Source organism: Sturnira hondurensis, unplaced genomic scaffold, assembly GCF_014824575.4.
Source record: "Sturnira hondurensis isolate 20B ecotype Veracruz unplaced genomic scaffold, ASM1482457v3 Scaffold0004152, whole genome shotgun sequence".
Lineage (NCBI taxonomy): Eukaryota > Metazoa > Chordata > Mammalia > Chiroptera > Phyllostomidae > Sturnira > Sturnira hondurensis.
This window is the reverse complement of record NW_028076783.1, coordinates 4,239,191-4,266,677: the sequence shown is the minus strand read 5'-3', so window position 1 is coordinate 4,266,677 and position 27,487 is coordinate 4,239,191. Positions and strand designations below refer to the sequence as shown.

The following is a 27,487-nucleotide window of genomic DNA, read 5'->3' as shown; positions in this document are numbered from 1 at the left end:
ACCGGAATAGCCATCACCCAGAATAACGGTAAGAACCCTGCGTCCTCTCACTAGAACCCCTGCAAAATGACTCATGTAATTGCTCTGTGTAAGTATCAGCTCGCCTGCATGGTCCACCCACACGTTCTGATGCTACAGTCTCCCATGGAATGCAGGGAGCAGGGAAGGGGGCCCATTCTCGAGGCCTAGGAGTTAGGAAACCAGCAATTCCACTTGGAAAAGCAGACAGGGACCACCAAACGTCCAAGTCAAGACATCTGCCAGTTGTTCCAGACCCTCTGGTTTGTCTTTCTGTCATTCTTCCTACTAAGGAGGGAAAACATCTTTCTCTTTTAAAGCTCCTAGGAGGGATTTCTAGGGTCTTCCCTCAGGAATTAGTTGTAGGAATAATTGGGCCAGTGGAGTGCAGGAGACATATCCAGCACAGCCTGAGCGCTCCTAGAGAAAGTGACCTAGATCAAGTAGTGGGTGGATGGAGGACTATTGCGGGGACCCCTGCCACCTACTGACTTACAGCTGAACCCACATTCCCAGGAGCATCTGCCTGCCTGGGGGCTGGGGAAGGGAGCAGAGAGCTGAGGAAGGTGGGGGAGGGGGGGGAAGGGGACAGTGGTGTTGTCCCTTTCAGGACCAAGCTCCTTCTATCACACTCCCTCACCCACCCTCCCACCCATCCATCAGGCACACAGGAAGGAGGATAAGGTGAGGACCGGAGGCAGGGAGTGACAGGGAGAGGAGGGCTGCTGTGGAACTCTGAGCTGGCTCGGTGGGTATGAGCACACAGCTTGCTGCCTGTGTGAGTGTGAGGGGGAGAGCGAGGAGCGAGAGCAAGGGAGGGAGAGGGAAGCAGGCTGCGAGAGGAGAGGAGAAGAGAGGCGAGGAGAGGAGAGGGGAGCAAGCGCTCCAGCTAGCATGAGGACGGCTTCTCTTCCCTGCTCAGTTAATCTGGCTGTCAGTTGGTGTTAACGCTGCAGTTTAAGTGCTCAGATTCCAAGGGAAGCACAAACCTCCCAGAAGAAAGGAAGGAAGCAAGCAAGGAAGGAAGGAAGGAACTGCAGGAGGAAAAGAAAAGGCACAACAGAGACAGGAATACAGGGAAGGGGGGAAACACCAAATCTATGACTGGACCTGGGCTTCTTTCTCGCCAATGCAAAAAGGAATATGCAGCACATTTTTGCCTTCTTCTGCACCGGTTTCCTAGGCGCGGTAGTAGGTGCCAATTTCCCCAACAATATCCAGATCGGTGAGTGAGAGGGGCAGCCTGGGGAGGGAGTTTCTGGGTCTGGCCAGGTTTTGGGGGGCGGTCTGTGTCCCCCACCCCCACTACAGGCTGTGCCTGGCTATTGAAAGCTGTGGTGCCTTGATGGGAGAAACACTTGGGCCACAGCGTGGGGAGGGGGCTTCTCCTGATCGGACGGGAAGCAGAGGGGAAGTGTGCACACACACACACACACACACACACAGGTCCACACACACCACTCACACTCCAGGCGTGAGCATGTGAAATGGAGGAGCCAGTGCTCTGGAGGAATAAAAATGATCAGGCTGCAGCGAGGAGAGAAATGGTGGGTGTTTAAGGAGTTAACTCCATTGCTTGGTGGTTGGTGCCGGATTTCATTTACTTACATAAATACATGTGGTGTGTGTATTTATGATATGATTATGTATTAAATATGGACATGTATATTTAACTAAGAGTGGCAGTGATTTCTTAGCTGGGGGGAGGTCTCTTTAAAGAGACCCTCTAAAATGAGGAGTGAAGGAGTGAAAGGTGCTGGGTTGATTGCAGCCATGGAAATAACGCCTAACCCCCTCCCCCAGCCGCTCCAAGTCCAGGGGGCTCTCCTCCTGCTCTGGACCCTGCTAGCTGCCTGCTCTCTGCTGCCTGCCATGCTGAGTTGGTGGTCCCCACTCCTGGGACCCTGGAACTTCCTAGCCTGTCCCCTCAATTGCCCCCTCCTCTTAGATTTTCCAGGCACAGACACTGCCTACCTCTTTCACACACACAAGCACACATATCCACACATGTTCCTCTCCCCTCTCCTCTTGGCTTTTCCCAGACCTGGGCTCTAGTCTCTCAACTTGGAACCACGTTTCAACGTGCTGCATGCCTTTTTGTTCCCCATTTCCCCTTCCCGGTCTTCATGCTTCTAAAAGGACCCCCACCCTCCCTGTATTGATGGGGCAGCCAACAGACACTGTTCCTCCCAATAATAATGGGCGAAAGCATATCAAAAAGGAACAATTACACCAATAACAATGCATGTCCACAAGGGCTTGGGGATTCCATGTGGCCAGCATCTCAGGGCTGTTTGTGACCCAGAATCAAGCAAGCTGCTTGACCTGGAGGCATCTTGGTTGGTTTGGGTTCTGTTTTCTCTCTCTTGATAGAGACCTAGCTCCACTAGGGAAAGTTCCCATCACTGGTCGTTTGTGTTTTTTGTGAGTGTGTGCTTGTGGGGAATGTGGTGCAGGTGGTATTTTGTTGGGCACGTATGAGCTGCAGTATCGGTCACTTTTGGCCTCTCCAGCGGGCTGGCTCTGAAGGTGGTTGGAATCGCCATAGAGAAACTTGCTTTATTTCCTGACACCTGTTAAGCTACATTCTGAAGTGTGTCTGTGTATATGTGTCAGTGCCTTACACGCAAAGCAAAACTTCCTGCCTCCAGGGAAGCACTTCCCTGGAAGCACAGCCTGTAGCTGCCTGCCTCCCCCCATCCCCATCCCCTTTCTTCCATTCATTGCAGGGGTGGAGGTAGAGGGCTGGGAAGTGTTTGGGGTGTGGTCATCTGTGTGTGTGGAGGGGGAAGGGGGCGGAGCAAAAGAATCCAGAAGGACTTTTTTGTTTTTGGTCTTTAAAATGGAGGCGTATGAACATGTGTAAAGCACTTGCTCTTATGTGTAGCATTGCTCCTGTTGGCACTTAGTATTGTGTTATGTCTGTACTTTGCTGATTGGAAATGCTTGTCTTGAGAAATGTGGACTGTTTTCTCCAAGTGTATTTGAGTACACTGCCATGGGGATAAATGTATCATGTGTACATGATACATTTGCTCCCGCGTCTCTGCCGAGTTTTCATTATATTTAGCTCCAGCTTGCTTGTTCAACTGATGTAACCAATGTTGCGTTTTCAAATAATGGATTAAAACATTAAATTGTAGAACAAGTGCTAAAAATATCACTGCCAGCAGGTAGTACTTGATTCTCCTTGTATGATCTCTAAGATTGGTTCTGAAAAACAAACGCGTTCCCATTTTTTTTTTTTGAGATGCTAGAAGTGCATGATGTTGGGACGACTCCTGGGGGATCTGGGGGAAACTTCTGGGTAAACATTCATTAGAGTACAGCCTCTGGAAAGAGCTTACTTTAACTCTCAGGAATGTATTTTAATTCATCTACGTGTCCACAGGAAATACAAAGGTAAGCCAAGTACTCCTGTTTCCTGGAACTAGNCGTTCCCATTTTTTTTTTTTGAGACGCTAGAAGTGCATGATGTTGGGACGACTCCTGGGGAATCTGGGGGAAACTTCTGGGTAAACATTCATTAGAGTACAGCCTCTGGAAAGAGCTTACTTTAACTCTCAGGAATGTATTTTAATTCATCTACGTGTCCACAGGAAATACAAAGGTAAGCCAAGTACTCCTGTTTCCTGGAACTAGAGCCCCAACAGACACCTTTGTTGTTCCTTTGACTAGAATAGAATGTTCATACCCTCTCGACATTCTAACCCCCAGGTCTCTGAGACCCAATGTCCTGCCATGCAAATACACGCCAGGACAATCCCTTATGTAACACGTCATTCCCAGGTAGCTGGGATCACGAGTGTGCGAGAAGCAGCAAAACACTACTTACTGGCATGCAACCAAGAGTTTTCAGAGGAAATGAATAACAAACCTGAGAGGGGACAGGATAGTTAAATTGCACGTGGGTCCTGGCAAGTCAAAGGGCAGAAGTGTTGAACCCAATGGTTACGGTGCCAGAGAAGCCCCCTGGGCCTCAGCGTTAGATATCACTGCGCCACGTTGGTTAGCAGTACTTCTGTAAGGCTCTGTGGTAGGAAGTGGGTTCGATTTAGGAAAAATCAGATACCGTGAGGGTTTATGTGTACACAAGAGCTTGGGCTGCCTAGATGGTTTGCAAAAGGGAGGAGAAAGAGAAATGGCAGAAGTGTCCTGTTACCTCTGACCTGAGCGGGGTGGAGGGCTGAACAACCAAGTGTTTGGGTAGAGTGAGTGGTGTGTGAGAGGCCCTTGTCCCATGAAAGCTCACAAACAAAAGTTTAAGGCTCGGCATCCAGCTACATCTACTTGCACTCTCATCCCCACCACTAAAGGCCACAACTAGTGAGTTTGACCTGGGAAGAAGCAAAGGGTCCTCCTGGGGTGCGACTGACCCTTTCTCTAGCTCAGACATCATGTTGTGTTTTCTTTCTCATAGGGGGATTATTCCCAAACCAGCAGTCACAGGAACATGCCGCTTTTAGATTCGCTTTGTCACAACTCACAGAGCCCCCAAAGCTCCTCCCCCAGATCGATATTGTGAACATCAGCGACAGCTTTGAGATGACCTATAGATGTAAGTAATTGCTTCTATTTCTGAGATTTCTTGCTGCGATCGACCAATGAGAGGAGGGCCTGTGGGTAGGTGATGGTGTTAACAAAAAATGACTTGAGTTGTATCATTTGTCTTCATAAGATAAAGCCCTCCAAGAAAAATGTCCAGAGGCTTTTGAGTGATCCCATCAGCTGGCATTTTAGACCTTGCAATGCTTCATAGAATGGGTTGCTTTTTCACTGTTGGCTGACTTGAAGCACCAGCACAGTGGGTGCTGGTATTCACCACATGTCCTCTGCCTCACCGGGGTTTTCTGGTTCAGCTGAAAGAGTTCTGCACGTAGGAATCTTCTGAGAGACACAGAATCAAAGATTCTGACTCGGAGAGGATGGTTTAAAATGCTTAAGCCTTTTCCTGCCCACAAGTTAAAAGGAGAGGGTATAAGAAAGGGTATGTGAGAAGTTGTATATCCGGTTTCCCATTTTGGAAAATGATCAATCATTATTTAAAAATCAATGCCTTGATTATCTCCAAGTGTTTTGGAGTGACTGATTCCTTAAGACACATTTTGTAGGGCCAACTTTGAGCATAAGGCAGAACAGAGGTGATCTCAAGGAGGAGAAGGGGGAGACGAATTTCTGACATCTGAATTGAATGCATTATCAAATGTGGGCAACAAACACCATTCTGAGTTTTTCTGACAACTAGGACTGAAAAAAGAAACTGTGTGGTTGCATGATTGCCATTTTATGACAGATGAAAGCATAAAATTAATCAGTGGAGACATATTCCCTCTAGGGATTAAACTCATGTGGGATATATTATGGCATGAAGTGTGAGCTGAATGGGCAAGAACGATTTAAGATTTGAAAGTGCATTAAAAGTGGCACCATAGGTTCTGGGTGCCACTGCGGATTCAGTGACTTCTGCTAAGCTGTAGGTGTTAGAAGTCACAGAGCATATTTTCTTCATTTCTTTCCCTTATTTCCTCATGGTGGGCTCTCAATGATTTGAACTGAAGAGGTTTTGAAGCCTCAAAATGAGAATTCACAATTCTCCCTATCCCTAAAACCACGTATAAGATAATGAAGGTACAAATTCCAAGAATCATAATTATACCAGATTCCATTTATTGAGGACTTACTGTGTGTCAGGAAATATGAGTATTTGATAAACAATTACAGTGACATTCATTGCTGTTTATTGAGCATCTGCTGTGGCCTATGCATAATGCAGTAGCTGCTTTTCACGCGCTAGCTCATTTAATCCTCACGGGGGTCTGCTGAGTACTGCTACATTTCAGAGACGAAGAAACTAAGGCCACAACAGGTTATGCAACATGCCTAAGGTCACCCAGAAAGTAAATGGGGTCTTGTTCCTTATTAGTCCATGGTAACCCCATCAATTATATGGAGATTACTAAAGAAGCAAAAAGGAGTTTTCTGGGTCTTGTAAGGCAGTGGCCTAATAAAGCAGCTAAGAAGAAAACCTTATAGTGATTTGAATTGAAGCTTTGATTTTGCACGGGAGTACCCAGTGAATAAAGGAAACAGAAATTCTGTATGTTAATAATGCTGAGATTCAAAAGCTTGCCTGTGGTGTTACTCACTACCCAGAAAAAAAAAGCTGAAGTTTAATTGTCGACTCTTAGTTCTGTGAAACCATATCCTTAGAAAGCTGGAATAATCTTGAGGAGGCGTTTGGTTACCGGACAACCTCCCATTCCTTTGATGTGGTTTAGAGGAAGGTATTTGGGTAGATCTGGGCATGAGGATCTAAAAACTGTCTGAGATTATGCATAATCTTTTGCCTTTATACAAATATGCTAATCTATGTCCTGGGGAGAAGCTCCATAGCTGTTGTCACACTCTCAAAAGGGTCCCTTACTCAAGAAGGATTACTTGTTTAGGGAATCAAGAAGAATGAACGGCTGGCACTCACCCTGCTGAGAACTGTGTACAGCAGAGCGTGTGGGAAAGAGATATTAACTGCGGTCCCAGTGTCAAGGTCTTGACTGACAGAACAAGATAAAAAAAGACAAAAATAGGAGGAAAGGTTCTGAGGCAAAAGATGGTGCTCTGTGCTGTTACCTTAACAACCTAAGGTTTGATCTCTAATAGAGTTCTTGGCTCTTTATTGGGGAGATTGAAATACGATACAGAAAAATATTATCCAGTGCAGTTAGTGAACTTGGAATGAATAGATCTGGGTTCTTGAACTTGATTCCTGCCATATACCAGTGTATAGGTTTCTTGAATTTGGTTACTCTTTAAATGTTGTTTGTTTGTTTGTTTTTCAATCTGTGACTTAGAAGGGAAAAACAGAGATGATAAAAGGCCCTTACTCTCCAATAGCTTACAGTCCACTAGGGGACTTTGCTGAGGGGACTGTCTGAGAAGCAATAACATTATCTTGTGGTTAGACCTTTAGTTCCCTCTCTTTATCTCCAAAGATCAGAGAAGGTCCTGGGAAATTTGGGTGGTGATAGTGGCATAGTAATTTCCAGCCTGCCCGGAAGATTCTCTATCAACTTTCACATGAGGCCAGGAACCTTCTGGGGCTATATTCACGTTACCCACTGGTCTGTGAAAACTGTACATCTGTCCCAATTTGAATTCACTAAAAAATGTCAAAGTGAGGACAAAGGTTTTAGGGAAGATACATTAATTAATCATTTATGGGGGAAAAACAAAGCATCTTATTCAAATTTAGTATCACAAATCTGCTCCCCCTGCTTTATGAAATCTGGGCAAGTAGTTACTTTAAATTAACTGCCCCAGTCTTACCTCCAGAAAATAACCAAATCTTTGTATTTTCATAATTTCTGCCATCATTTGATGTTTTCTTGTGCATTTTGCTATGCATTATCCTTCCAGCAGAGGGTGGAGGAGGGAAGGGAGAAGTGTAACAGGAGCTATTTCTACTGGACTCCTCAGCAACAGGGGATTAAAAGGGAAGAGTGGGCTACAGGGTAGGGCGTGCAGAAGAGAGGGAGGAGGGGGATTGCTCATCCCTTGGCCAAGATGAGAGTTTTGCATTTTCTCTGCATTCAGACTTCTTGCTTTCCTTGTCTGCCATGATGAAGGAAGAAAGACATGGAATCACAACCCCAATACCTTGGGTCTCTTCTGAGCACTCTTCTAAGCCTACAGGGGCAGGTGCTGGGGAGTCTGTCCACAGAGGTGGTAGCTGCTGGCATTCAGTTTATCTGGGTGCCCTTATGGCTAGTATAAATAAAGGCACAGATGGACAACTGATTGGGCTTTCTACCAGCAGTCTGAGGAGCACCGATGCAATTTAATTCCTACCATTTCATTCATTTATCCATCCATTCATTCAGCAAATACACACTGAATGTCTACTTCATGCCAGGTGTTAGGAATATAATGGCCAACAAACACACAGCCTCTTTCCTTGTTGGCGGGGGTGGGGGGGTGGGGGTGGTTACATCTTAGCCCACAGGCCCTCAAATTTCAGTGCACCTAATATTCACCCCAGGCACTTGTTTAATGCAAGATTCAGGGGTGAACTCTAGATTTTCCAAATCAGAATATTCAAGAACAGGCCCTAAGGGAATTCTGCTGTTGTTAGTGTGAGCATCAAACTTTGAGAAAGAAACTTTTTAATGTAAAAAGCCTTCCATTCCCTTAGCAAGCATTTCTGAGCCTTTTACCAAGCCCAGGCCTAGTGGTAAGCACTAAAAATGCAGATAAAAGGGAGACGTGTTCCCTGCCCTGGAGAACCTTATTCCTTGTAAGGCTGGCTGTCCTGTAAACAGAAAATTAAAATTTAATGTTGTGTGTGTTACAGCAGCAATTTGTAAGTTGGCCTCTCAGAGGGTGGTGGTTGAACTGAGTTTCAATGATAAGTAGAAGCTTTCCAGGAGGACAAGGTGAGGGGCTGGAGAGCGATGAGGTAAGTGAGTTCTGAGAGAATGGCAAGTGCAGAGATAAAGACGACAAGAAGACACTTCACCTGTTCTCCCCCTGCTCCAACCTCCTTCGGCAGGCACTTCATGCCAGGACCCTTACTTGCCATTTATAGGTTATTGCAGGAGGAGTCAGCCTATGGTCATTCACAGGCCAGAAATCACGAAATTTCATGTTCAAACCTTAGCTCTCTTTGAAATTTCAAAAGATCCCGCAACACAAGGCCCCAAGCCCCTGGGGCCCCAGCTGGCTAAGATGGGGGAGGGAGCGTGTCATCAAGATGGCTTCCTTCTAAACCAGCCCACTTCTCTCATGTGCTTTACCTGCCTGGCTCCAGAAAGCATTGATTTATTCAGCCCCAGTTGAGTTGTCCAGCAATGTTGCCTGCATTGCGTGTTTATAGGTCAATTCTACCATCAGAATATAAATCACTGTCCAAAAAGACCATGTGAATCTGCTGTCTGGTGTTGCTGAGAACACGTGTCAGGAGGCTATTCCCCCAACACAAAGGAACAGCTGTCCCTGAGAGCAAGGGATCACACAGCATAAAGATGCCGAGAGCCTACAGAGCGATCGGGTGAGGGGCAGCATGCCCAGTTACAGTGGGTCCCCTTCTGTTGTGGACCTGCTTAGGAAACCCACAGGCATTCCAACAAGACTTTAGGCACTGACAACAGACAAACATCCTCTTAGTTTTTGCCTGAGCTACCTCATCATTTCAGAGTTGTAAACTAACAGCCCACAGACTTGTTTTGCTTGATCTGCACAGTGTTTTTCAAACTGTGGCATAAAAATCTAGATTTCTGGCCTCTTTGAGGAAAATGGAGGACATCAGGCAACCCTGGACCCACATTCCCACCCAGCTTCTATTGCCTGGAGCTAAGATGTGCTGCCCTCTTTAAGTGTAAGGCTTAGACTTGAGTTTACAGAAGTCCTCGCCATTCCCAATTGTACTTACAGTGGCCAGTGTAGACAGATGGCACTGCTTGCCCAGGCCTGTAAGCCAGCCGATGTGCTTTCATCTGATGTACACCCTTCAGCATCCGTCATTTCACGGTTTCATTCTAATAGCATCTCTGTCATGAATAGTTAAGGACACAAAAGATGTGTAAACCTTTTGCTGTCAAAAAACTCGTTTGTATAGAGTAATAAAAAGCATGAAGGGCTGGGGTGGGGTCAGCAAAGGCTATTTTGATGACCAACTGTGTGCCAACTGCTTCACATATATTGTCTGATTTAAATTTTACAACAAAATCCAATGGTTATTGACCCCATTTCAAAGATGATGCCCCTAAGACAGAGAGAGATGGTCTTCTCCCTGTTATCCAATGAATAAGAGCCCAAGCTAGTATTGGAAACCAGTTTTGGGGTCTCCTAAATCCAACAAGCTTTCACCTTTTGAAGACATATGGCTATGGGGACACACACAAAATAATGAAATGGCAGGAAAGGGGCCCCATACAGATGTGTCACAGTGAAGTTTGTGATTCAAGAATAAGAGCTACGGCTTCTGAGGCAGAAGCTCCATGGCTGTGGATAAGGAAAACTTCTTGGGGGAGGTGGGACTAGAACAGGCATTGAAAGTGGAAGATTTCGGCAGTGCACTGAGAGAAAGGTGTTTTGAGTGGGCGAACTCACAATATTCCTTCTTCCCTCCCCTCAATCACTGCAGCCATCTTTGTTTGGGGAAGGCAGAGTTCAGTTTGTCTCCCACAATGACACTAAGTTCTCCAGTGTCTGCATGTCTCTGGTTCAGATGACAATCTGATTGTAGCTCCTCCATTTTCATCTATACCTTCACCTTGAGACATGCGGGCTTCACCATGCCGCTGGTTGACTCTTGGTTCTTACTATAATATTGATGAGCATAAGCTTTTTGTGTGCAGAAAAGTGTGTGGGAACATTACACCCTCTAACTAGTTGGAGGACTTCTACTGAGATGGGAGAGATTACCGTTCTCCTCTCAGATGCTCAGGATAAAGCAAGAGACCTTTGGGAAGCCGATAAGATTCATGCACTTGTTCATTTGCTCAAAGCACTTCTCTTACTGCCCTCTCTGGAGCACGTGCACCATTGCTGCCCTTCCCACACCTTCTCAGACAGCACTCACTGATTACAGAATTCTTTCCCACTGACTCTCGGCATAGCTGTAAATTCCCTCTTACCATAGCATTCCGGGCAGCTAAAATCAATTTGCCTTTATAAGTCATTATACTAGGAACTGCAGAAAATAAAATGTGGTAGGCATTGATTCTCCCCTTAAGGGTCCCATGGTCTTACAGAGGAATAGGCGCACACACACACACACACACACACACACACACAATGATGTAGTAGTTTCTCTCTCTCTGTCTCTCTGTCTCACACACACATACATATAACACACACATGCATCCAGAGGAAGGAAGAAAAACTTCCAGAGGGAGGAATCAGACCAGGTTTCATAAAACAAGAACATATGAACTGAATTTAGAAAAGCAGGTAGGATACAGCCTGGAAAACAGAATACACACAGAGACACACAGACATATAGACACAAACAGACGCACAGACACCCTAGTTTGATGTGGCGAGAAGTATTTTGGATCAGGATTTGAAGACATGGGTTCAAATGCTGGACTCTCTTCTTAAAAGTATTCATGTGCAACACTAGAGAAGCATGTCTCCACTACCACCCAATGCTTATTTATAAAATGAAACTCATATGATCTCCAAGAATCCTTCCAATGCTGTATCTTCATGGTGAGGGTGCCTGGGAAACTCTAGGGATAAACAATTAAGATAAGATGATCTTGTACCATCCTTTGGTTAGAGGGAGGATCACTGAACAGATTGAGAATTTAAGAAAAGCTCTGAACCCCCACCCCCCACCAAGTGACAAACTTTGTAAATGCAGGGCTATCAACACTACCATGGGACTCAGGTGCATTCACACGGTATTCACCAAACATTTACGGAGTGTTCAGTAGTGTGAACAGAAACAGAAAACAGCCCTGTGCTCCTGGAGCTTACTGGCTAGTGAGGGATGCCATTAGTCAAATAATTATACAAATGACTGTATCATTATAGGTTGTGATAAAGATAGAAAAGAAAGGGCCATGATTCAATGAAAGCATGGTACAAAGGACCAAGCTCTGGGCAGAGAAATGAGTAGGTGTTTGAGCTGAGAACTCTAAGCTTTTGGTGATGTGATGCTGAGAACTGGAGGAGTATTCTAGAAGCTTCCTGGGCAGAGGCCTGGTGGTGGGAAAAATACATGTTGGGTGTGTGGGGCTGCAGAGGGTGGCAAGGGCCAGGCCTGGTGGGCCCTGTAGGCATTTGATCTTTGGACCAAGAGCTGTGACAAACTCACTGAAGGGCTTGAAGCAGAGCAGTACAAGTTCAGGTTTCTGCCTTCACACCAGGAATCAGATGATTCAGAGCACTCTGACACTCTCACGTTTCCTGGAGACTTTTTACTAATGGAGCAACGGCCTTTGCTCTTTTACTCGTGTTTCGAGTTTGAGATGGAGTGTGGCGATGGGCAGAGGGATGGGGACGACACTGGGGACAAGGGGAAGCTGATGACTGGCTGTAGGGGTGAGCTGTTGCATGTGGCTCTGTGGTGTGCCCAGGGGTGCTCATGGATGCTGGAGCGCACGGAGGTTGAAGCTCCTGAGACTGGAGGCTGATCCAGCACGAGGCCTGGAAATCCGGCGAGGGTGTATTTGGAGGCAGGGAATCACCAAGAGCCCTCACCTAGTTAATCACAGAGAAAGGCGGCCAGGCTACACTGAGCCTTGGTCTCCAGTCAAACCAGACAACTCAATGGTCCTAAAACTCCCACTGCTGCTTCCTCCATTTTGAGCTACAAACTCATCCTCCCATAGTCCCCTCTTGAAATTCCATCCTCTGGGAGGTCCTAGTTCTTATAACACTCCCCCATTATGCCTTCCTTGCTCTTCCATGTTCACACCCTCCTCTGCCACCTCGGCCCTTTGTAACTTCCCCCTAGCAGCTGTTCCACCTAGTCCTGGATTTTTGTGACCTGGACGGACCTTTATCTCGTCTGCCCAGCTGCACTGAGCAACTTGGGGGCAGTGGCCTCAGTTTCTCTAGTGTCTCACCTCAGCCTCCACCACAGAACAGTGCACAGAGGTGCTCGGGGACAGACTAAGGCAGTGAGTGAGAGAATGAATGCGCCGCGGTATGTTATGTAACATCGGTGTCAGTGATGAGAATAAGCCTGAAGCACTGCTGTTCATGGGGCGGGGGTTCAACATCTCGCGTTCTGACGGTTCCGACTGGCTGCATTGTAAATTCCAGGGGAAGGCTGCCACAACCAAGTTGCTGGAAGGTGATGGGGTCGACGACTAGTTGTAAGTCAAACCAGGAGCTCATTTCAGCTCCTTGTGGACTATTGTCAATAAGGGCCCTAGAGAAGAAATGAGGCTCCAGTTCCTAACTAAAGGGTTTCTGGTTCACAGCCTGGCTAGGCCATTGCTGACATTCGTGACTTGTGCCAGTCATTTCTCCTCTTCAGAAACTAGGTTTCTTTCCAATGAAAGTAATACTTATATCAATGATATGTGGTCATTATGAGACGGAGGAAATGACAGTTAATTTCAAATTAACTTTCCACTCAATACAATGACATGAGGTAGGTAGGTCCTCTTAGTCTCCTGTTTTCAAAGATGAGGAAACAGAGCTCTCAGGGAGAGAGGGGCGGTAGTGCGTGTTTCTGATCCCATCTCTAGACACTTGCGGGCTGCGAGGGCTTCCTCCCTTCCACTGACTGCTGTGTCTGCCTGCCCGCCCCCCCCCCCCCCGCCCACCCCTCCCAGCCCCGCCCCCAACGTGGCCCGTGGGCCCTGCAGTTTCCCTCCCTCGGGAGCAGCCCTCCGACTCCTCTGGCAGCCTTGTGCTCTGGCGCCAGTGCTCCCCACTGTTGCCACCCAGCCCTGTGCACTGTCCCGTGGCCTGGCTGCTCTGCGCCAGCTGCGGTCCAGGTGAGCAGCGCCCTAGGTTACTGGAAACCTTCCCACCCCCAGCTGTCCGCTCTTATAACTTGGGTGTGTTGCAGCTGGCTATTCGGAGAGCGTGGGGAAGCCCAAGGTCATGGGAGCGCCAGACCTCAGAGGATGTGGGCGAAATCGCAGTGAATGAGGCAGCCGGAGGCTAATGAAACTGACACCCGATGGTTAAAGCCATCTCTGCGTGTTCACTCCGCAGACTCGCTGGGATGGAAATACACTTTCTGAGAATAGTTTTTATTTTGCGTATAAAAGTGATAAGGATATGATAGAAAGCTGTGGAGACACAACATCAAACAATAAAATTTGTGTAATTTATCTTTGTACTAAAGATAAACATCCCATCTTTTCTCTGAAGACAACAATTTAGAAATTAAGAATAGATTAATATTACTGTCTTAAAAGATGATTTTTACTTAATATAATACATGTCACTTTAAATATTGCACAATCATTTTAATGGCTTCCTAAAAGCCTACTATATACATATATACCCTAATTTATTTAATCTGTCTCCTTTTATTGAATATTTAGTTTACTCCCAAATTTTTCTTAAAAACAATTCTTTGATGATCATCTCAGTAAAACTTAATTATTTGTATCTGTTATTCTGGCTCGAAGAGCACTGTGGCCCAGTGAGACAATTTCCAATGAGATTAAATGGAATAATTAGAGTATACAGAAACTGAAATAAATGTTCAATGTCAGCTTTGACATTGACTTGCTATATGACCTTGAGAAATCTTTCTGTCCAATTGAGTGTCTAGATGAGTAATATGGGTGATAATATCAGATCCTTAGGGGTATTAGAACAGGCAAATGCCATTACTAATAGGAAAGAGCTTTGTAAAGTCAGAAGTGCTAGGCAAATGCAAGGGAATATAATTAACTAGGCTTCTTATCTATTAACATGAATGCACCATAAGTACAATGTGACTAATTAATCTTTAGTGTTTTCCCATGAGGGTGGCCATTATCTATGAGTGAATCAATTTTGTTGACGGGGAAAATTATAATCTTAAAGAGGCTAGGTTTACCCTGTGTCCAAATAGGCAGAAACACTAAATCTGAAAGCATTCCCGTTCACCTGCAAGTCAGTCCACAGGACTTGACTAAATATGTGGGCTAGACAATGTCTTTGGCTTAAGGAATCCTTGCTTATAGGGACAAAGGGCTGTGAGCCATCAGAACTCATTGTGTTCAAAGCTGACATTGAACAATTATTTCAGTTGTTCAATGGGCAAGTGACAGAAACGAAACCCAACTGGATAATTTTTACTTCAAGTGCAGCTGGATTCAGGTGCTTGAATGATATCAAGACTGAGAGACACCCTCCGCACTTTTAGGCTCAGCTTTCCTCTGACTTGGTTTTACTCTCAGGCATATATGTGTCACATGTCAGATCTCACATGTCAGATGGCAGCACAGTCAGCCTTCACTTGCCCATCTCAAAGTCCCATCCATCCCACTGAAGTCCTAGGCCTGATGTCACTGAATGAAACTCAGGACACACACTCATTTCTGAACATGACACAATGACCAGGATAATGTCATCTTTTGGTTGTTCTAGGCCTGGTCACATAACCATTCTCAGAGCTTAGAGCAGTGAGAGGACCAACTGGGTTCTTGGTTGCCATCACCCACCAGAACTAGAACTACAGAGCATAGGTAAAGAGCAGTTCTCCCAAGGAAATCAGGATGCTATTACCAGTAAAAAAGGAGAATAAATGTAAAGTAGCTAAAAAAAGTATATGTCCTCTTGTGGCACATCTCTTCAGAAGGGAAAATTCAGAGAGGCTGCAGATAGACTGAGGGTTGACATGCTAGGAGCATACACGGGATTCTGGTGGTAAGGGAAGATCAGAGGCCAGTACAGGCAAGAGGTTGGAAATCTGGGTTGACTGATGAGCTAGTCAGAGCTGCGATGGGTTTTTGATCATCTCTGCCCAGCCAGCAGCAGGCCTGTGTTCCTGGACCAGTTTGAGGCAGTGCTGTCCACACACATGGTGTGGCTGGAGGGTTGTCCCTCCAGGCCACGCTTTGACAGAATGCTGGGGCTATTCACACTAAAACATCTGGTTATTTTCAGGAACCTATTCTCTCTCCCAGTGACCAACATATTTCCCACTCTTCCCAGACACCCAAGCTATTGTGCACAAACTCTTAAACAGGCCCAGTGGGAATCTTAGCTTTAAATCTGCAAATCCTACACCACCAGATGGTAGGTTCTTCTAATTGGTCTCATCCCTTCTAGTTGTAGTTGCAGGAATGAAGTCTTCCCTGTGCTTGAAATAGGGGAGTGAGAGAAGGTAGAGTGAGCCAAGATCAGTTTAAGGAGGCTTCAACCTCTGTTAAAAAGGCAGAGAACTTAAGCCAGTTTCCATCCAAAGAGGACAGGGTGGGGTGGTTTTTCACACTAAGACATGGAACACAGTGGACTGAAATTCCAGAACTAATGCTGATGAGACATAGAACTGTAAGGATGGGAGAGTGGTTTAGCCAGAAAGGTCAACTAATCTAGGGAGGGCAGTCATTCATTCAATCATTGATATTTATGGAGTATTGTGGTAGTTTCTTATTTGGTAATCATTCATCTCTTTCCCAAACTTCTTGAGAAGATTATATGTCTCCCTGCTCCATTAATGTTATGTTTGGCCATGTGGCTTGCTTTGGCAAGTGGAATATGATTAAGCATGTTTCAAGCAGAGACCATGAGAAGAACATGCCCCAGAGAGCTGGCTAGTCCCAGAAGAAAGAGACATGCAAAAAACAGAGGTACCACAGGTAACCAGACTACAGTCTGAAAGAGACATGTCCCAGATGACCTGCAGACCTGTGAACATGATAGTAAAGGCTCATTGTTATATACCACTGAATTTGGGGATGGTTTGTTATGCAGCAACACTTGACCATTAATCAACTGTTGTATGTTCCACACTTTGCTAAGAGCACTGAGGAAACACTGAGTCGGGGTAGATATGGCCCTGGTCTCCATGGAGCATATATTTGATAGAGAAATAGGAAATAAGTATGTTTACAAGTAAAAAAATAGTGATTATTACTATGGCCATAAAAATCTGATGTGGCAACATATTACTATGGTAGGAGAGAATACTGACTTTAAGTGGTCAAGGAAGGTCTCTCTTATAGGCGGCTTTTGAGTTTAAACATGAAAGTTGGAAAGGAGACAGTGAGGAATAAAATTTCCACATGGGCAAGTTAGACTGAGAACCTTGTTCTAGTCAGGGGAGAATGAGGGACCCTAAAAAAATTCCTTGCAAATCACTCGGTTGTCTGAAGGCAGAGGCTGGCTTCTCTCCATCATGTTGTTTGTATAAGTCAAGGATTGACAAAGGTATAATTGCCACCAAGGCAAGACAGACACAGGGCGTGGAAGCCACTGACCATAGCAGAGGCAGAGGGTAAGATTTCCTAGGGCATGCCTAACCAAGCGATGATGGAATTGCCGATCCCTACTGTCTGGGCTCCAGAGTAGTTAAGAGTTGTTGCTGTTGCTTCTAAAGATGAAAGAAGGGGTGTGTGAGTGTGTGTGTGTGTGTGTGTGTGTGTGTGCATACATCTAATCATTTTTTCCCAGAGGAGAAATGAAATGGATGGTTTCTGGATCCCCTTCCAAGTCTGTGATTCTGAGATTTAAATTACGTGTGAAGGAAACCTTAAATCGAGGAACTTCATTGTTGTGCCAAACTCCATTTGTTAATTGAGGTGGTTAATGAGGGCAGAGTCTCTCTAGAGAAAGCAGGAGAAGCTCCCGTCGTCCCTAACCTATCTGCTGAAGTTTATGACGATGTCACAGCTACAGGGGGGAGCACAGAGCACTTGATGCAAGCCCTCCATTTCATCCGTACTCCAGACACTAAAAATCAGGAGTGCTGGGATGTAGGGGGCTCAGAAGAGCCCACGTGGAGTCTAAATCCAGGTAGTTACTCTTTGGGAAAATAACTACCTTTTCTTCCTTACTCCAAAACCATTCTAAATACCTTAATATATAATTTCTATTTTGACTATTCTAATGAACCAATTTCTTTAGATTTACAATGGATTTCTCATCAGCAGATTTGGCTCTATTTCATCTTTGTTTCTTGTAGCTTAAGGCCTGTAAGAACTTTCCCACCTCTCCCTAAAAACCGGTAGGTTTGTGATGCCTTGTTCTCCCCACCATCACCATTGGGTTTCTCTGTGGGCCCTTCCACTCCTTTTTCTCCCCAGTGTCAACCCTTTCCCCAAGATGCTAGCCTCTACATTTTGGGCTCAACACATCAAAAATGGAACTTGGCATCTTTCCTGCCAAGTCTGTTGTTCTTCCCTCACTTTATTTCTGTTGAATCACTCAGGCTCAGTAAGTCAGTGTCTGGTTTGGCTGCTCAAATTCTGTCAACCTCTACACCCAATACCTGTAATGTGTTGATTTTACCACCATAATAACTCTTGAACCTGTCCCATTTTTTCCCTCTTTTTTCACTGGATTATGGCTTTAGCCTTCTGACTTGTGTCTCTGCTATAATCCACTTGCCACCCAGCAAGTAAATCAACTTCTTGATCAAGAAATTTCTCATCTTTAAAAAACTGTCAGTCATTCCCTATTTTGCTTTAGGTGCAAACTCAGACCTAAATATTTTCAGACCAGATTTCAGACCAGAATATGAGTCTTTCAATAATGAGGTTTCACTCTGCCTATCTGTTGAGACTTAGAATCTAATACCGTACACGGTGCGTTTCAGCTGAAGTAGGATACCCAGTGTTGCCACAAACATGCCTCTCAACCTCTCACTGCTTTGCTTTTGTTCATGTTCTGCTTCCACTGGGCATTGTCCTCATCACCACCCGCCAACACTCCATTCATCTACTCAGTCAGCTAGCATTTACTGACCACCCACTCTTTACTAGGCCCCAGGGATGCAGCAACCAGATCCCTGCACTCTCGGATGGGGCTATAGTCTACTAAACAATAAATAAATACAATGGTTTTAAATAGCTGTTAAAAGTTACAAATATAGCCAAACAGAGTCATGGAACAGAGAGTAGGCTAGAGAATTGCTTTTTTAAAAAAATTATTTTCTTGTTTAATTACAATTGTCCCCATTTTTCCCTCACTACTCTCCCTTGCCCTACCCACTCCCACATCCCACATTCAATCCTCTTTTCCATTGTCCTTGTCCATAGGTCCTCTATGTGTGTTCCTCGATTTGACCCTTCCCCTTCTTTCCCCCATTATCCCCTTCCCCCTTCCCCTCTTGTCACTATCAATTTGTTCTTTATTTCCATGTCTCTGGTTCTGTTTTGCTCACTTGTTTGTTTTGTTGATTAGGTTCCACTTATAGATGAGATCATATGGTATTTGTTTTTCACTGACTGGCTTATTTCACTTAGCATAATACTCTCCAGGTCCATCCATGCTGTCATGAAGGGTAGGAGTTCCTTCTTTCTTTCTACTGCATAGTATTCCATTGTGTAAGTGTACCAAAGTTTTTTGATCCAATGGGTGGTCAAGGTAGGCATCTCTGCAGAGGTGGCATTTCAGCTGAGCCTTGTTAAAACCAATAGAACATTCTGCAATGATGAGAGATATTCTATATCTGTGCCATCCTATATGGTAGCCACTAATAATGTGTGTCTATTGAGGATTTAAATTGTGGTTAGTATAACTGAGGAACTATTATTATTCAATTTTAATGAATTTAAATTTAAATAGTCACATGTGGCTAATGCTTACCATATTAGACAACATAGCTCTAGCCTTTAGAACTTTTCAGACAATAAGAATAGCAACATAAAAGCTTTAAAATGAGAGTGAGTTTGGTGTTTAAAGAACACCAAAAAAAAGCCAGTGGGTCTAAAGCATACTGAACAAAGAATTAAGCAGGGTATTTTGTAGGCCTTAGTAAGGAATTGTAATTGACCTCAAATGCAATAAAAATTACTAATAGAATTTAAGTGTGGGAGTGGGTAATTTGATTTACATTTTTAATGATCACTATAACTCCTCCATGGAGAAAAAGAAAGTGATCTATTGACACACAAATAAAAACAGTGTGTATCAGTCAGTTATTGCTGCCAAAGAAATAACATCAAAATCTCAGTGGCTTATACAAATCTTTGTTTTTCTTCTCACAATCATAATCTGCAGATTGACTATGGTTCACCTGTTCTAGGCTGGATTCAACAGCACCCTGGGTGGGTTTAGGTCTGCCCTATGTATCTTTGTTTTGGGAGTGAAGGGAAAGGGACAGCAGCTACAATAAACCTATGATTCTTACAGAGGATCACAGAAACACAGGAGGTTAAGCCTCATCATGTAAATACATAAAAAGCCTCTTTTTGGTCATGTGTTCTCATAGTCCACTGACTCAGGCAGAGTTAGGTTTGGTCACAAACCTAACACTCATGGGGCAAAGAAATATACTCTGCCTTCCAAGAGAGATTATAAAGTCACTTGGCAAAGGCTATAAACTTGTCCTTGGGTATCAGTAAGCCAGCGTACCACAGAGGGTACTCAGGGAAACCAACTAGGAGACTCCTGCAATAGTCTACATCAGAGGATGGTGGCTTGGACTAAGGTGGTAGCAGAGAAAATAAAAGAGGTATGTTTGTAACATACTCTCAAGGTGGTAATAACAAGACTTATTGATAAATCGAATGTAGAGTATTGAGATAAAGAAACCAGACCTATTTTCCAACATGCATCACAAATAAAACACCACTATTCTATTAAACCATTTCTATGAAACAGTTTTTTGTTTCTTCAATTATAACTAGTCTTTCTTTTCTTTATTTTACTAGCTTTCTTGTACTGCTTTTATTGGCCCTTTTGACTTCACACATTTTGTAGGTTGGAAAAGGCCATATCTACTATCAAAAACCTGAAATCTTTAAGGGTGGGCAACAGGATTATTTGTATGTGCAACCCAAATGCCCAGGGAAGATGCTCAATAGATATTTCCAAGGTAAACTCCTGGTTAACAGAGAAGACTTGAGGGACCCTTTCCTTATTTTGAATCTTGTGTACTCTTTACAAGTGATTGAACCACTCAAAGCCTTGGTTTCTTATTTTGTAAAGTAGCAGTAATAATACATCCCCATCAGAGTCGTGGAAGGAGATAAACTCAGAAAATGCTTAGAAGACCATAGCATAGGACCTGCCAGAATAAGCTCCCAACAAATGGGAGCCGTTATTGTTTGTTCAACTTAATTGTTTGTGATAACAAGCTTCTCCAAAAATGCCCTTCAGAGTCTTCATCAGAAAATCCCACATTCTGGTGGAAATGCGGGGCATGGAGGAGAAAAAAGTGCTCTGGTTGGGATTCTGTAATTTAGTTAGAAAATATCTAGATCTAAAGCTTCTTTGATCTGAAATGATGACAACAACAAATCCCCCAATACAGCTTCTTTGCTACTTGTTTTCTTTCACCATCTGCTAAGATGATTTCTTTTAGTTCTCCAGGTCTTACTTGGAGTCAGCTGCCTTAAAATAATCAAATAAAATATAATTTAAATCTAGTCCTGTACTTATTTGGGAATGCGAAGACAAAATGCTTTATTTAAATGTACAGCTAGTTGCTGCTGGAGTAAAATATAGGGCAATGTTGACCAAAATGTCTGAGGAACAAACCGCTCTGGGAAAGCAAATTTTAGGATAAAACAGAGGATGAATAAGAACCTGACTTCTTTTAACTGTGTGCCATGGAGACAGTTTCTGAAACGCACTCTTCTGCTATCCTCCCTTCATAAGACGGCTGTGTTGATCCTAGTTTAATGTTGCTTTGATCACAAGTATCCAACAAGCCCAGGGGGCATTGTAAACATGGATTGTTCAGGATTATAGATGAGAATGAGTGAAATAGCAAAAAAAAAAAAAAAAGTCATGAGAGAGGTGGAGAGTTAACACGGGGATTTCAAAGATTTGCATGGAGGTTCCCGGGAGCCCTGGAAGGCATATTTGGAGAGCTGGACAGGCTTCAGACCAGGAAAGGCTATGAAGGCCAGGAAAGGGTATTTCAGGGACAGAATAATGAAGTTTCATGGCTGATATTTGAAAGGTCCTCTTTATGCACAAATAAAGATTGTTTTGTTTAATGGTCACCAGAATAATCCTCTTAGAATAAAGTCACCTGATGTCAAATGACACAGAAAATCCATATTTCTACATGAGGGGCACCAGAGAGTTAGTTGCTAAAGAGTTTTAGGACTCCATCTAGTCTATGCTTTCCATTAGAACTCTATGTTCTGCACCTCTTGATACGTTTTCTTGGGAAGTTGGGGTAATGAAGGAGGGTCACATGGTTGTAAACTTAGCAATGCTAGATTAAACAAAGCAGGGGGCTCTATTTTTCATGATTTTTAAAGTCCTTTATATGCTAATTAAAGCATAATGTGTGTTCCTTTCTCAGAGGAGGGTAGACTATTATTGTCCTAGTTTAATAGCTCCTTGTTTTACTGAGTTACCTATTAATACCTGTGCAACTCAATGCCTATTTGATTCTGTGCTTTACATTCAGTGAAACTAAGCCCAGAGAGCATGAAGAGCTTGGTCTGCAGTGAGTTCATGGCCAGGTCACAATTCTAACACAGGACTTCTGACCCCCAAGTAGGACTTCAGTCCACTCTTCCTGGCTCCCCATCAATATTTGGAGCCGGTTCTCCAAACAGTTTTACCTAGAACAAGGAATTGCCCCCGATTTCAGAAAGAACTGGCATACTTTGGAGAAGTAATTGCCAAACTGGCCCAGGCCAGCCTTGTGGCCATGCTCCCTTCCCCACCCCAACCCCACCCCACCCCAAAGCCAGTTCTGGGCAACCCACACTGAGGAAGGTGTCCAGAAATCACACCAAGCCTCGTTTCTGTTTTTAAGTGAGGCGAACTGAAACAAGTTATTTTAATGTGACACATGCAGTTAATAGCAGAAATAAAAGAGGCAGGTTGTATAGAGAGGCTGAGGAGATGCGACATCCAGGAGGGAGGGTGCTGAGATTGGGAGTGGGGGTTTGCAGCAGCTTTGAGGCAGCACGACTCACTTTGCCCCAGGCCTCTATTTGACAGAACCAAATCTATTCTTCCAGATGTTACAAAGAAATCCGGTGACTGGGCCCACGGTGTTTTGGGTAATTGGACTTCAGACTTCGAAGGCAGGGTACAGGAACAGGGGTGACTTGCTTATAGACCTTGTCCAGAGGCCCCAGATCCCGAAAGCACTTCCACTGAGAAATGGTGAGAGGCTCCGAGAAGGCAAGTCCTGGGTTGAGTGTGGCTCAATCTGCATCCCCAAACACCTAAACAGTCATTTTTGGAAAAGTATTTTTACATATTTTCTATGGCTTAGGAGGCCAAACACACACCAATAAATGGGAGGTTTGCTTGACAGATCTTAGCTCATTCTAGGAGTGGGGACTGGCTAGCAGTGGAGAGGGTTTCCTTTTGCTGGTTCTGGGCCAGAACCCAGTTAGCATGAATGTGGGGGACCTGGTCCTTTTACAGAAGTACCTACCACCTCCACCCTGACGATCCACTGCCTGCAACACCTTCGGTAGAGAATGTGTTGGTTTCAAATTTGCCCTCTCCAGCATCCCGCACTGATAAAGGCCCATCTTTCTGAACATAACTCTAATTCCATGAATTGGTACTATGGACTGAATTGAATCTCCCACAATTCATATGTTGAATTCCTAACCCCCAATTTGATGGCACTTGGAGATGTGGCCTTTGAAAGAAAATTAAGTTTAGATGAGGTCACAAGGGTGGGGCCTTCACAGTGAGATTAGAGCCCACGGAGCTTATACTCTTTCTCTCTCTCCCCCACTCTCCTCACACACACTCACATACACACAGGAAAGGCCATATGAGCACACAGTGAAATGGCAGCCATCTGCAAGCCAGCATGTGATTGGGTTCTCACCTGACACCCTGATCTCAGACCTCTAGCCTCCAGGACTGTGAGAAAATTAATTTCTGTTGTTTATGCCATCCAGCCTATGATGTTCTGTAACAAAAGCCTTCGCTGACTAATACAACCAGTAATATGGGTGTTTGTACCACGATAAGTGAAAATACTTAGATGGTGGATAGGAAGCAAATAGAAGCTTATGCAAAAGGCGGGGTGGGGGGGTGCGTTTGGAAGCAGAGGATGTCCTGTAGACTAGACCCAGGATCTGACGGTTCTGCCAGGCTTGGCCCTGTGCCCAAACTCCTCTCACTTCTCTTCACTTCCCTAGGCTAGGAAAACATGCACATCTGTTATCCACAAATACTCTGAATTTCCCCACCAACGCAGATCCCCGGGAAAACCTGACACAAGCAGTACAGTGGAGGAGATGCACAGGGTACTCGGTGCTTCTCAGGAGGATGGCTGATTCTTTTTCTGACACCTTCTATCTTGGTCTTTTAATTTGTTCCTAGTCAGTGAGCCACAGTATGGCCCAGAGAAAAGACAAAAAGAGGGCAATTGTAAAGCTTAAGCCTTAGTTCTGTAACTGATTAGCCATGTGCTCTTGGGCAACTCATGGATCCTCTCTTTACTTCACTTCCTCTCCATGACCCTAGCTACTCTCACAACTTCGGTTTCCCCCATGCATCCCTACTTAACAGACACAGTAAGCAATAGTGACTGAACCAGACATGGTATTAAACGTCTATGAATGCAACTTATGCCACTTCTCGCCTGTGAAATCTTGAGCAAAATTATGTAATGGCTTGACTTTCAATTTTATAGCTGTCAAATGGGGTTAATAACAATCCTTATCATATGCATGAAATGAAGAATTGCTTGTGAAATGTTGAGCACAGGGCCTAAGTTGCCTAATAAATACTAGCGCTCTCTTGCATCACACTGCTGAGCAAATTGCAACCACCCCCAAACACCCTGCTGTAATTCTTCTCTGGACCTTGGCTCTCCTGGCCTAAGAAACTCCCAGTGAACCTTTCAGACCCAAATGGGAACCCCCCCAAACTCAGAGGAGCCTTCCCTGCTGCGTAAGTAGTGAGGCACACACTCTCAAGGGAGCAGCACTGTGCCTTTGATCAACCATCACTGCTCACAACCCACCGTGTTGTGATGGCTCTTACAAGACTGTCCTCCGTGCTGGATCTCACCTGTCTACAGGGCCAAGGTCAATGTCTATTTTTAACCAGTTTTTAACCAAGTTAACATGGCCTTCATTAGGGATGAAGTGTTTGAAGAATGGCTGTTGGATGGGTGAACAGTTGAAAGGTTTAATAGATGAATAGTAATCCATCACATCTACTTATGAGGCATAAACATATAACCATTTCTTTTCATTTCCCATCAATTTAATAATTATTTATGAACATTTAAATGCTAGACCCACATTTGGAATCCCAAAGTTAAAAGAAATGTTTGCCATTTATGTGAATGAATCACATGAATCTCACTCGATGCTCACAGCACCCCTTGGGGGAAAGAGAGCAGGCGATGATCTGATTTTACCAATGAGCAAACAAGAGGGCGAGGAAAGTTCAAGGCGACCCTCAAAGGACACACGGCATTCAGCAGAGTGTGAAGACCTGGATCTGAGTCCTCTATACACCGCTGACTTGCTGTGTGACCTCGACTCTGACACTCCCCTCCTCAGGGGTTTGGACAGGTCTCTGGGGTCCCTCTCCCTCTGGAATCAGGTGAGCTGGAGAGCCTATCAGCTGGGAAACCACACGGCTGCCTGCTTCCTGCCCTCCCTGTACAAGGGAGAACTGAGAGTGCACTTTGAGCCCATCAAAGCACTCGGGCAGCATGGGGTGGGATTATAATGTGGTTTGTAGTTCCGCCTTGAACGGGTGCTTCAGCGTTCCCATGCCAACTAAAGGGAAGAAAAGAAAAAACTCAAAAACAAAAATCCAACAAAAAAACCAAGCATGATCTATGCCCAATAAAAAATACTCTGCTGATGGTAACATTCATTACTCCATTATAGGGAAATGATTCATAGAAACCTCAGCTTGGCTGGAATGGCTGGGTTAGGATTGGTGAAAAAAGAAAGGAGATTGGGTGTGAGAGAGAGGGGCTGGGAGGAAAGCCAGTTGTGGGGTCAGCGTCCCTTATTTGCACCATCCATCAAAGAACACATTATCCTCAGCTAGCCAGAGAAACCAAATAGGCCCGGAAGATGCCTTCTGCTTTTTTCATGGTTCTGCCACTCCCGCCGGCACTAGCACCAGGAGGCCCAAACCAACAAGACCTCTCTCTCTTAATATTCAACTGAATTTGTTTTCAGTTTCCTGCCAGCATCCCAGATCCCCAGAGTGCCCTCATAGCTTTATTTTGTCATTCAAGCCCGCTGATGGGTGACTGTGCTAATGACTCCCAGGGGGCTTGCTTCCCCCTTGCCTTGCAGGGGGCAGGACACTGGGGCTTCTGGGATGGCAACCACCAGGGCTGGGCCGCAGAGCTTCAGAAAGTCAGGGCAGGGACCTTCAAGGAGCCTCCAGAAGGGCCAGGGGCCCTACAAAGGAAGGAATTGGATCAAGTCAGAGAGACAGGGATGAGATGTGAGTACATGGGAAGCTAAGTAGCTATGGCAGCTTCTTATAAAGAGATCACAGTGGGAGATGCACCGTCATGTCTCCGTAGCGGTCATATCTTCTTTCTTAACCCCCCACATGTATTTCATCAGTGAGTCTGTCAGTACTAGCTACAAAATACATTTGAATCCACTTTTTTCCTATCTCTACTGCTACCTTCCATTCCATACCAATATGGTCTCTTCCCCACGTCACCACGTTAACCTCTTAACTTGTCTTCATGCCTCCTTCCAAGCTGTGCACCACCCAGAGGCTGATATGACTTTTCAAACATATCAAGTTAAAAATATTATTAACTCCATACCTTGACCTACAAAGCTCTCCGTGAACCTGCCCCTTTCCAACCTTACCTCTTGCACCTCACTCATGGAACTTGGTCTCAGTCTTTCTGGTCTTCTTTCCATTCCTTGAACAGGCCAAGCTGCTTACTGCCTCAGGGCCTTTGCATTGACTGTCCCCTCCTCTTAGATCTTAACATGTTGCTTCCATCTCATTAATCACATCTCAGTTCCCATGTTTCTTCCTCAGAGACCTTCCCTTGAACTCTACATGAAGTCCCTAACTTTCCTTTATCTTATCACTTTTTTCTAACATTTTTCATAATTAGTAACTATTTTGCCTATTAATTGTTGAGTTATTTAATGTCTCTCTCACCTATTCAGTGCAGGCTCCAGATAACAGGGACCACTGGACTGGTTGTTTGGCAACACTTCACATCAGACTTCTTGCTCATCATATGTACTCATCTAGCCTAGACCTGGCACGGAGAAAGTGCTCAGTACATACTTACCAACTGCATGAATAAATAACTGAGTGAGTCGAGGGGTTTCTACATTCTTTTTCTGTGCCCGTAATTGGGCTCAGTCCTGGGGATACAGAAGTGAACAAAGGAGGACCACTCCTCTGACGCTGCTCCCAGTCAACAAGGGAAGATGAGATGCCAAAGTTTCAGGGCAAAAGGTGTAACACCACACACGTGTATGGTCCTAATGAGAGCAGGGGCCAACCATACTCTGCATGGAATTTTTCCCAAGGAATCCTCATGATAACTCTATAAATCAGCATTATGACATTTAAACTGTGTAACAACCCATTTGACAGATACAAAAATGTAGACCGAGAGAGATCCAAGTAACTTGCCCCTGGGGACTGCTGGTACATGGCTAAGATTCCAAACCAATACCCTAATCTCGGCACAGCCTCTGCTCTGCAGCCCTGAGTCAGGGATGCTCACTATCCTCCTGGACCAGCAGCGACTTCATCACCCAGCAACTAGTCAGAACTGATAGTTCTCAGACCCTGCCCCAGACCTCCTGAATCAGAACCTCTGGGGGATCCAGAAATATATTTTAACAAGCCTCAAAAGCGATTCTGACGATTCTCACTAAAGTCTGAGGACCACTGCTTGCTGAATGACTTGCTTTTTGTGGAATATTTAATTAAA

The 27,487-nt window shown here is 44.7% G+C and overlaps 1 protein-coding gene across 2 annotated transcripts in view; it reads left to right on the top strand.

Annotated features, from left to right (window-relative positions):
• Positions 1-831: 831 nt before the first annotated feature.
• GRIA1 (glutamate ionotropic receptor AMPA type subunit 1) overlaps positions 832-27,487 on the top strand; it is a 273,984-nt gene continuing 247,328 nt past the window's right edge. The window contains exons 1-2 of one of the 2 annotated variants that reach the window (XM_037044847.1): positions 832-1,243; positions 4,439-4,576. In XM_037044847.1, the coding sequence (XP_036900742.1) occupies positions 1,162-1,243; positions 4,439-4,576 (220 nt within the window). In that variant the 5' untranslated portion in view covers positions 832-1,161. The remainder of the gene's footprint in view (positions 1,244-4,438; positions 4,577-27,487) is intronic. The other variant, XM_037044846.1, reaches the window with a different exon arrangement.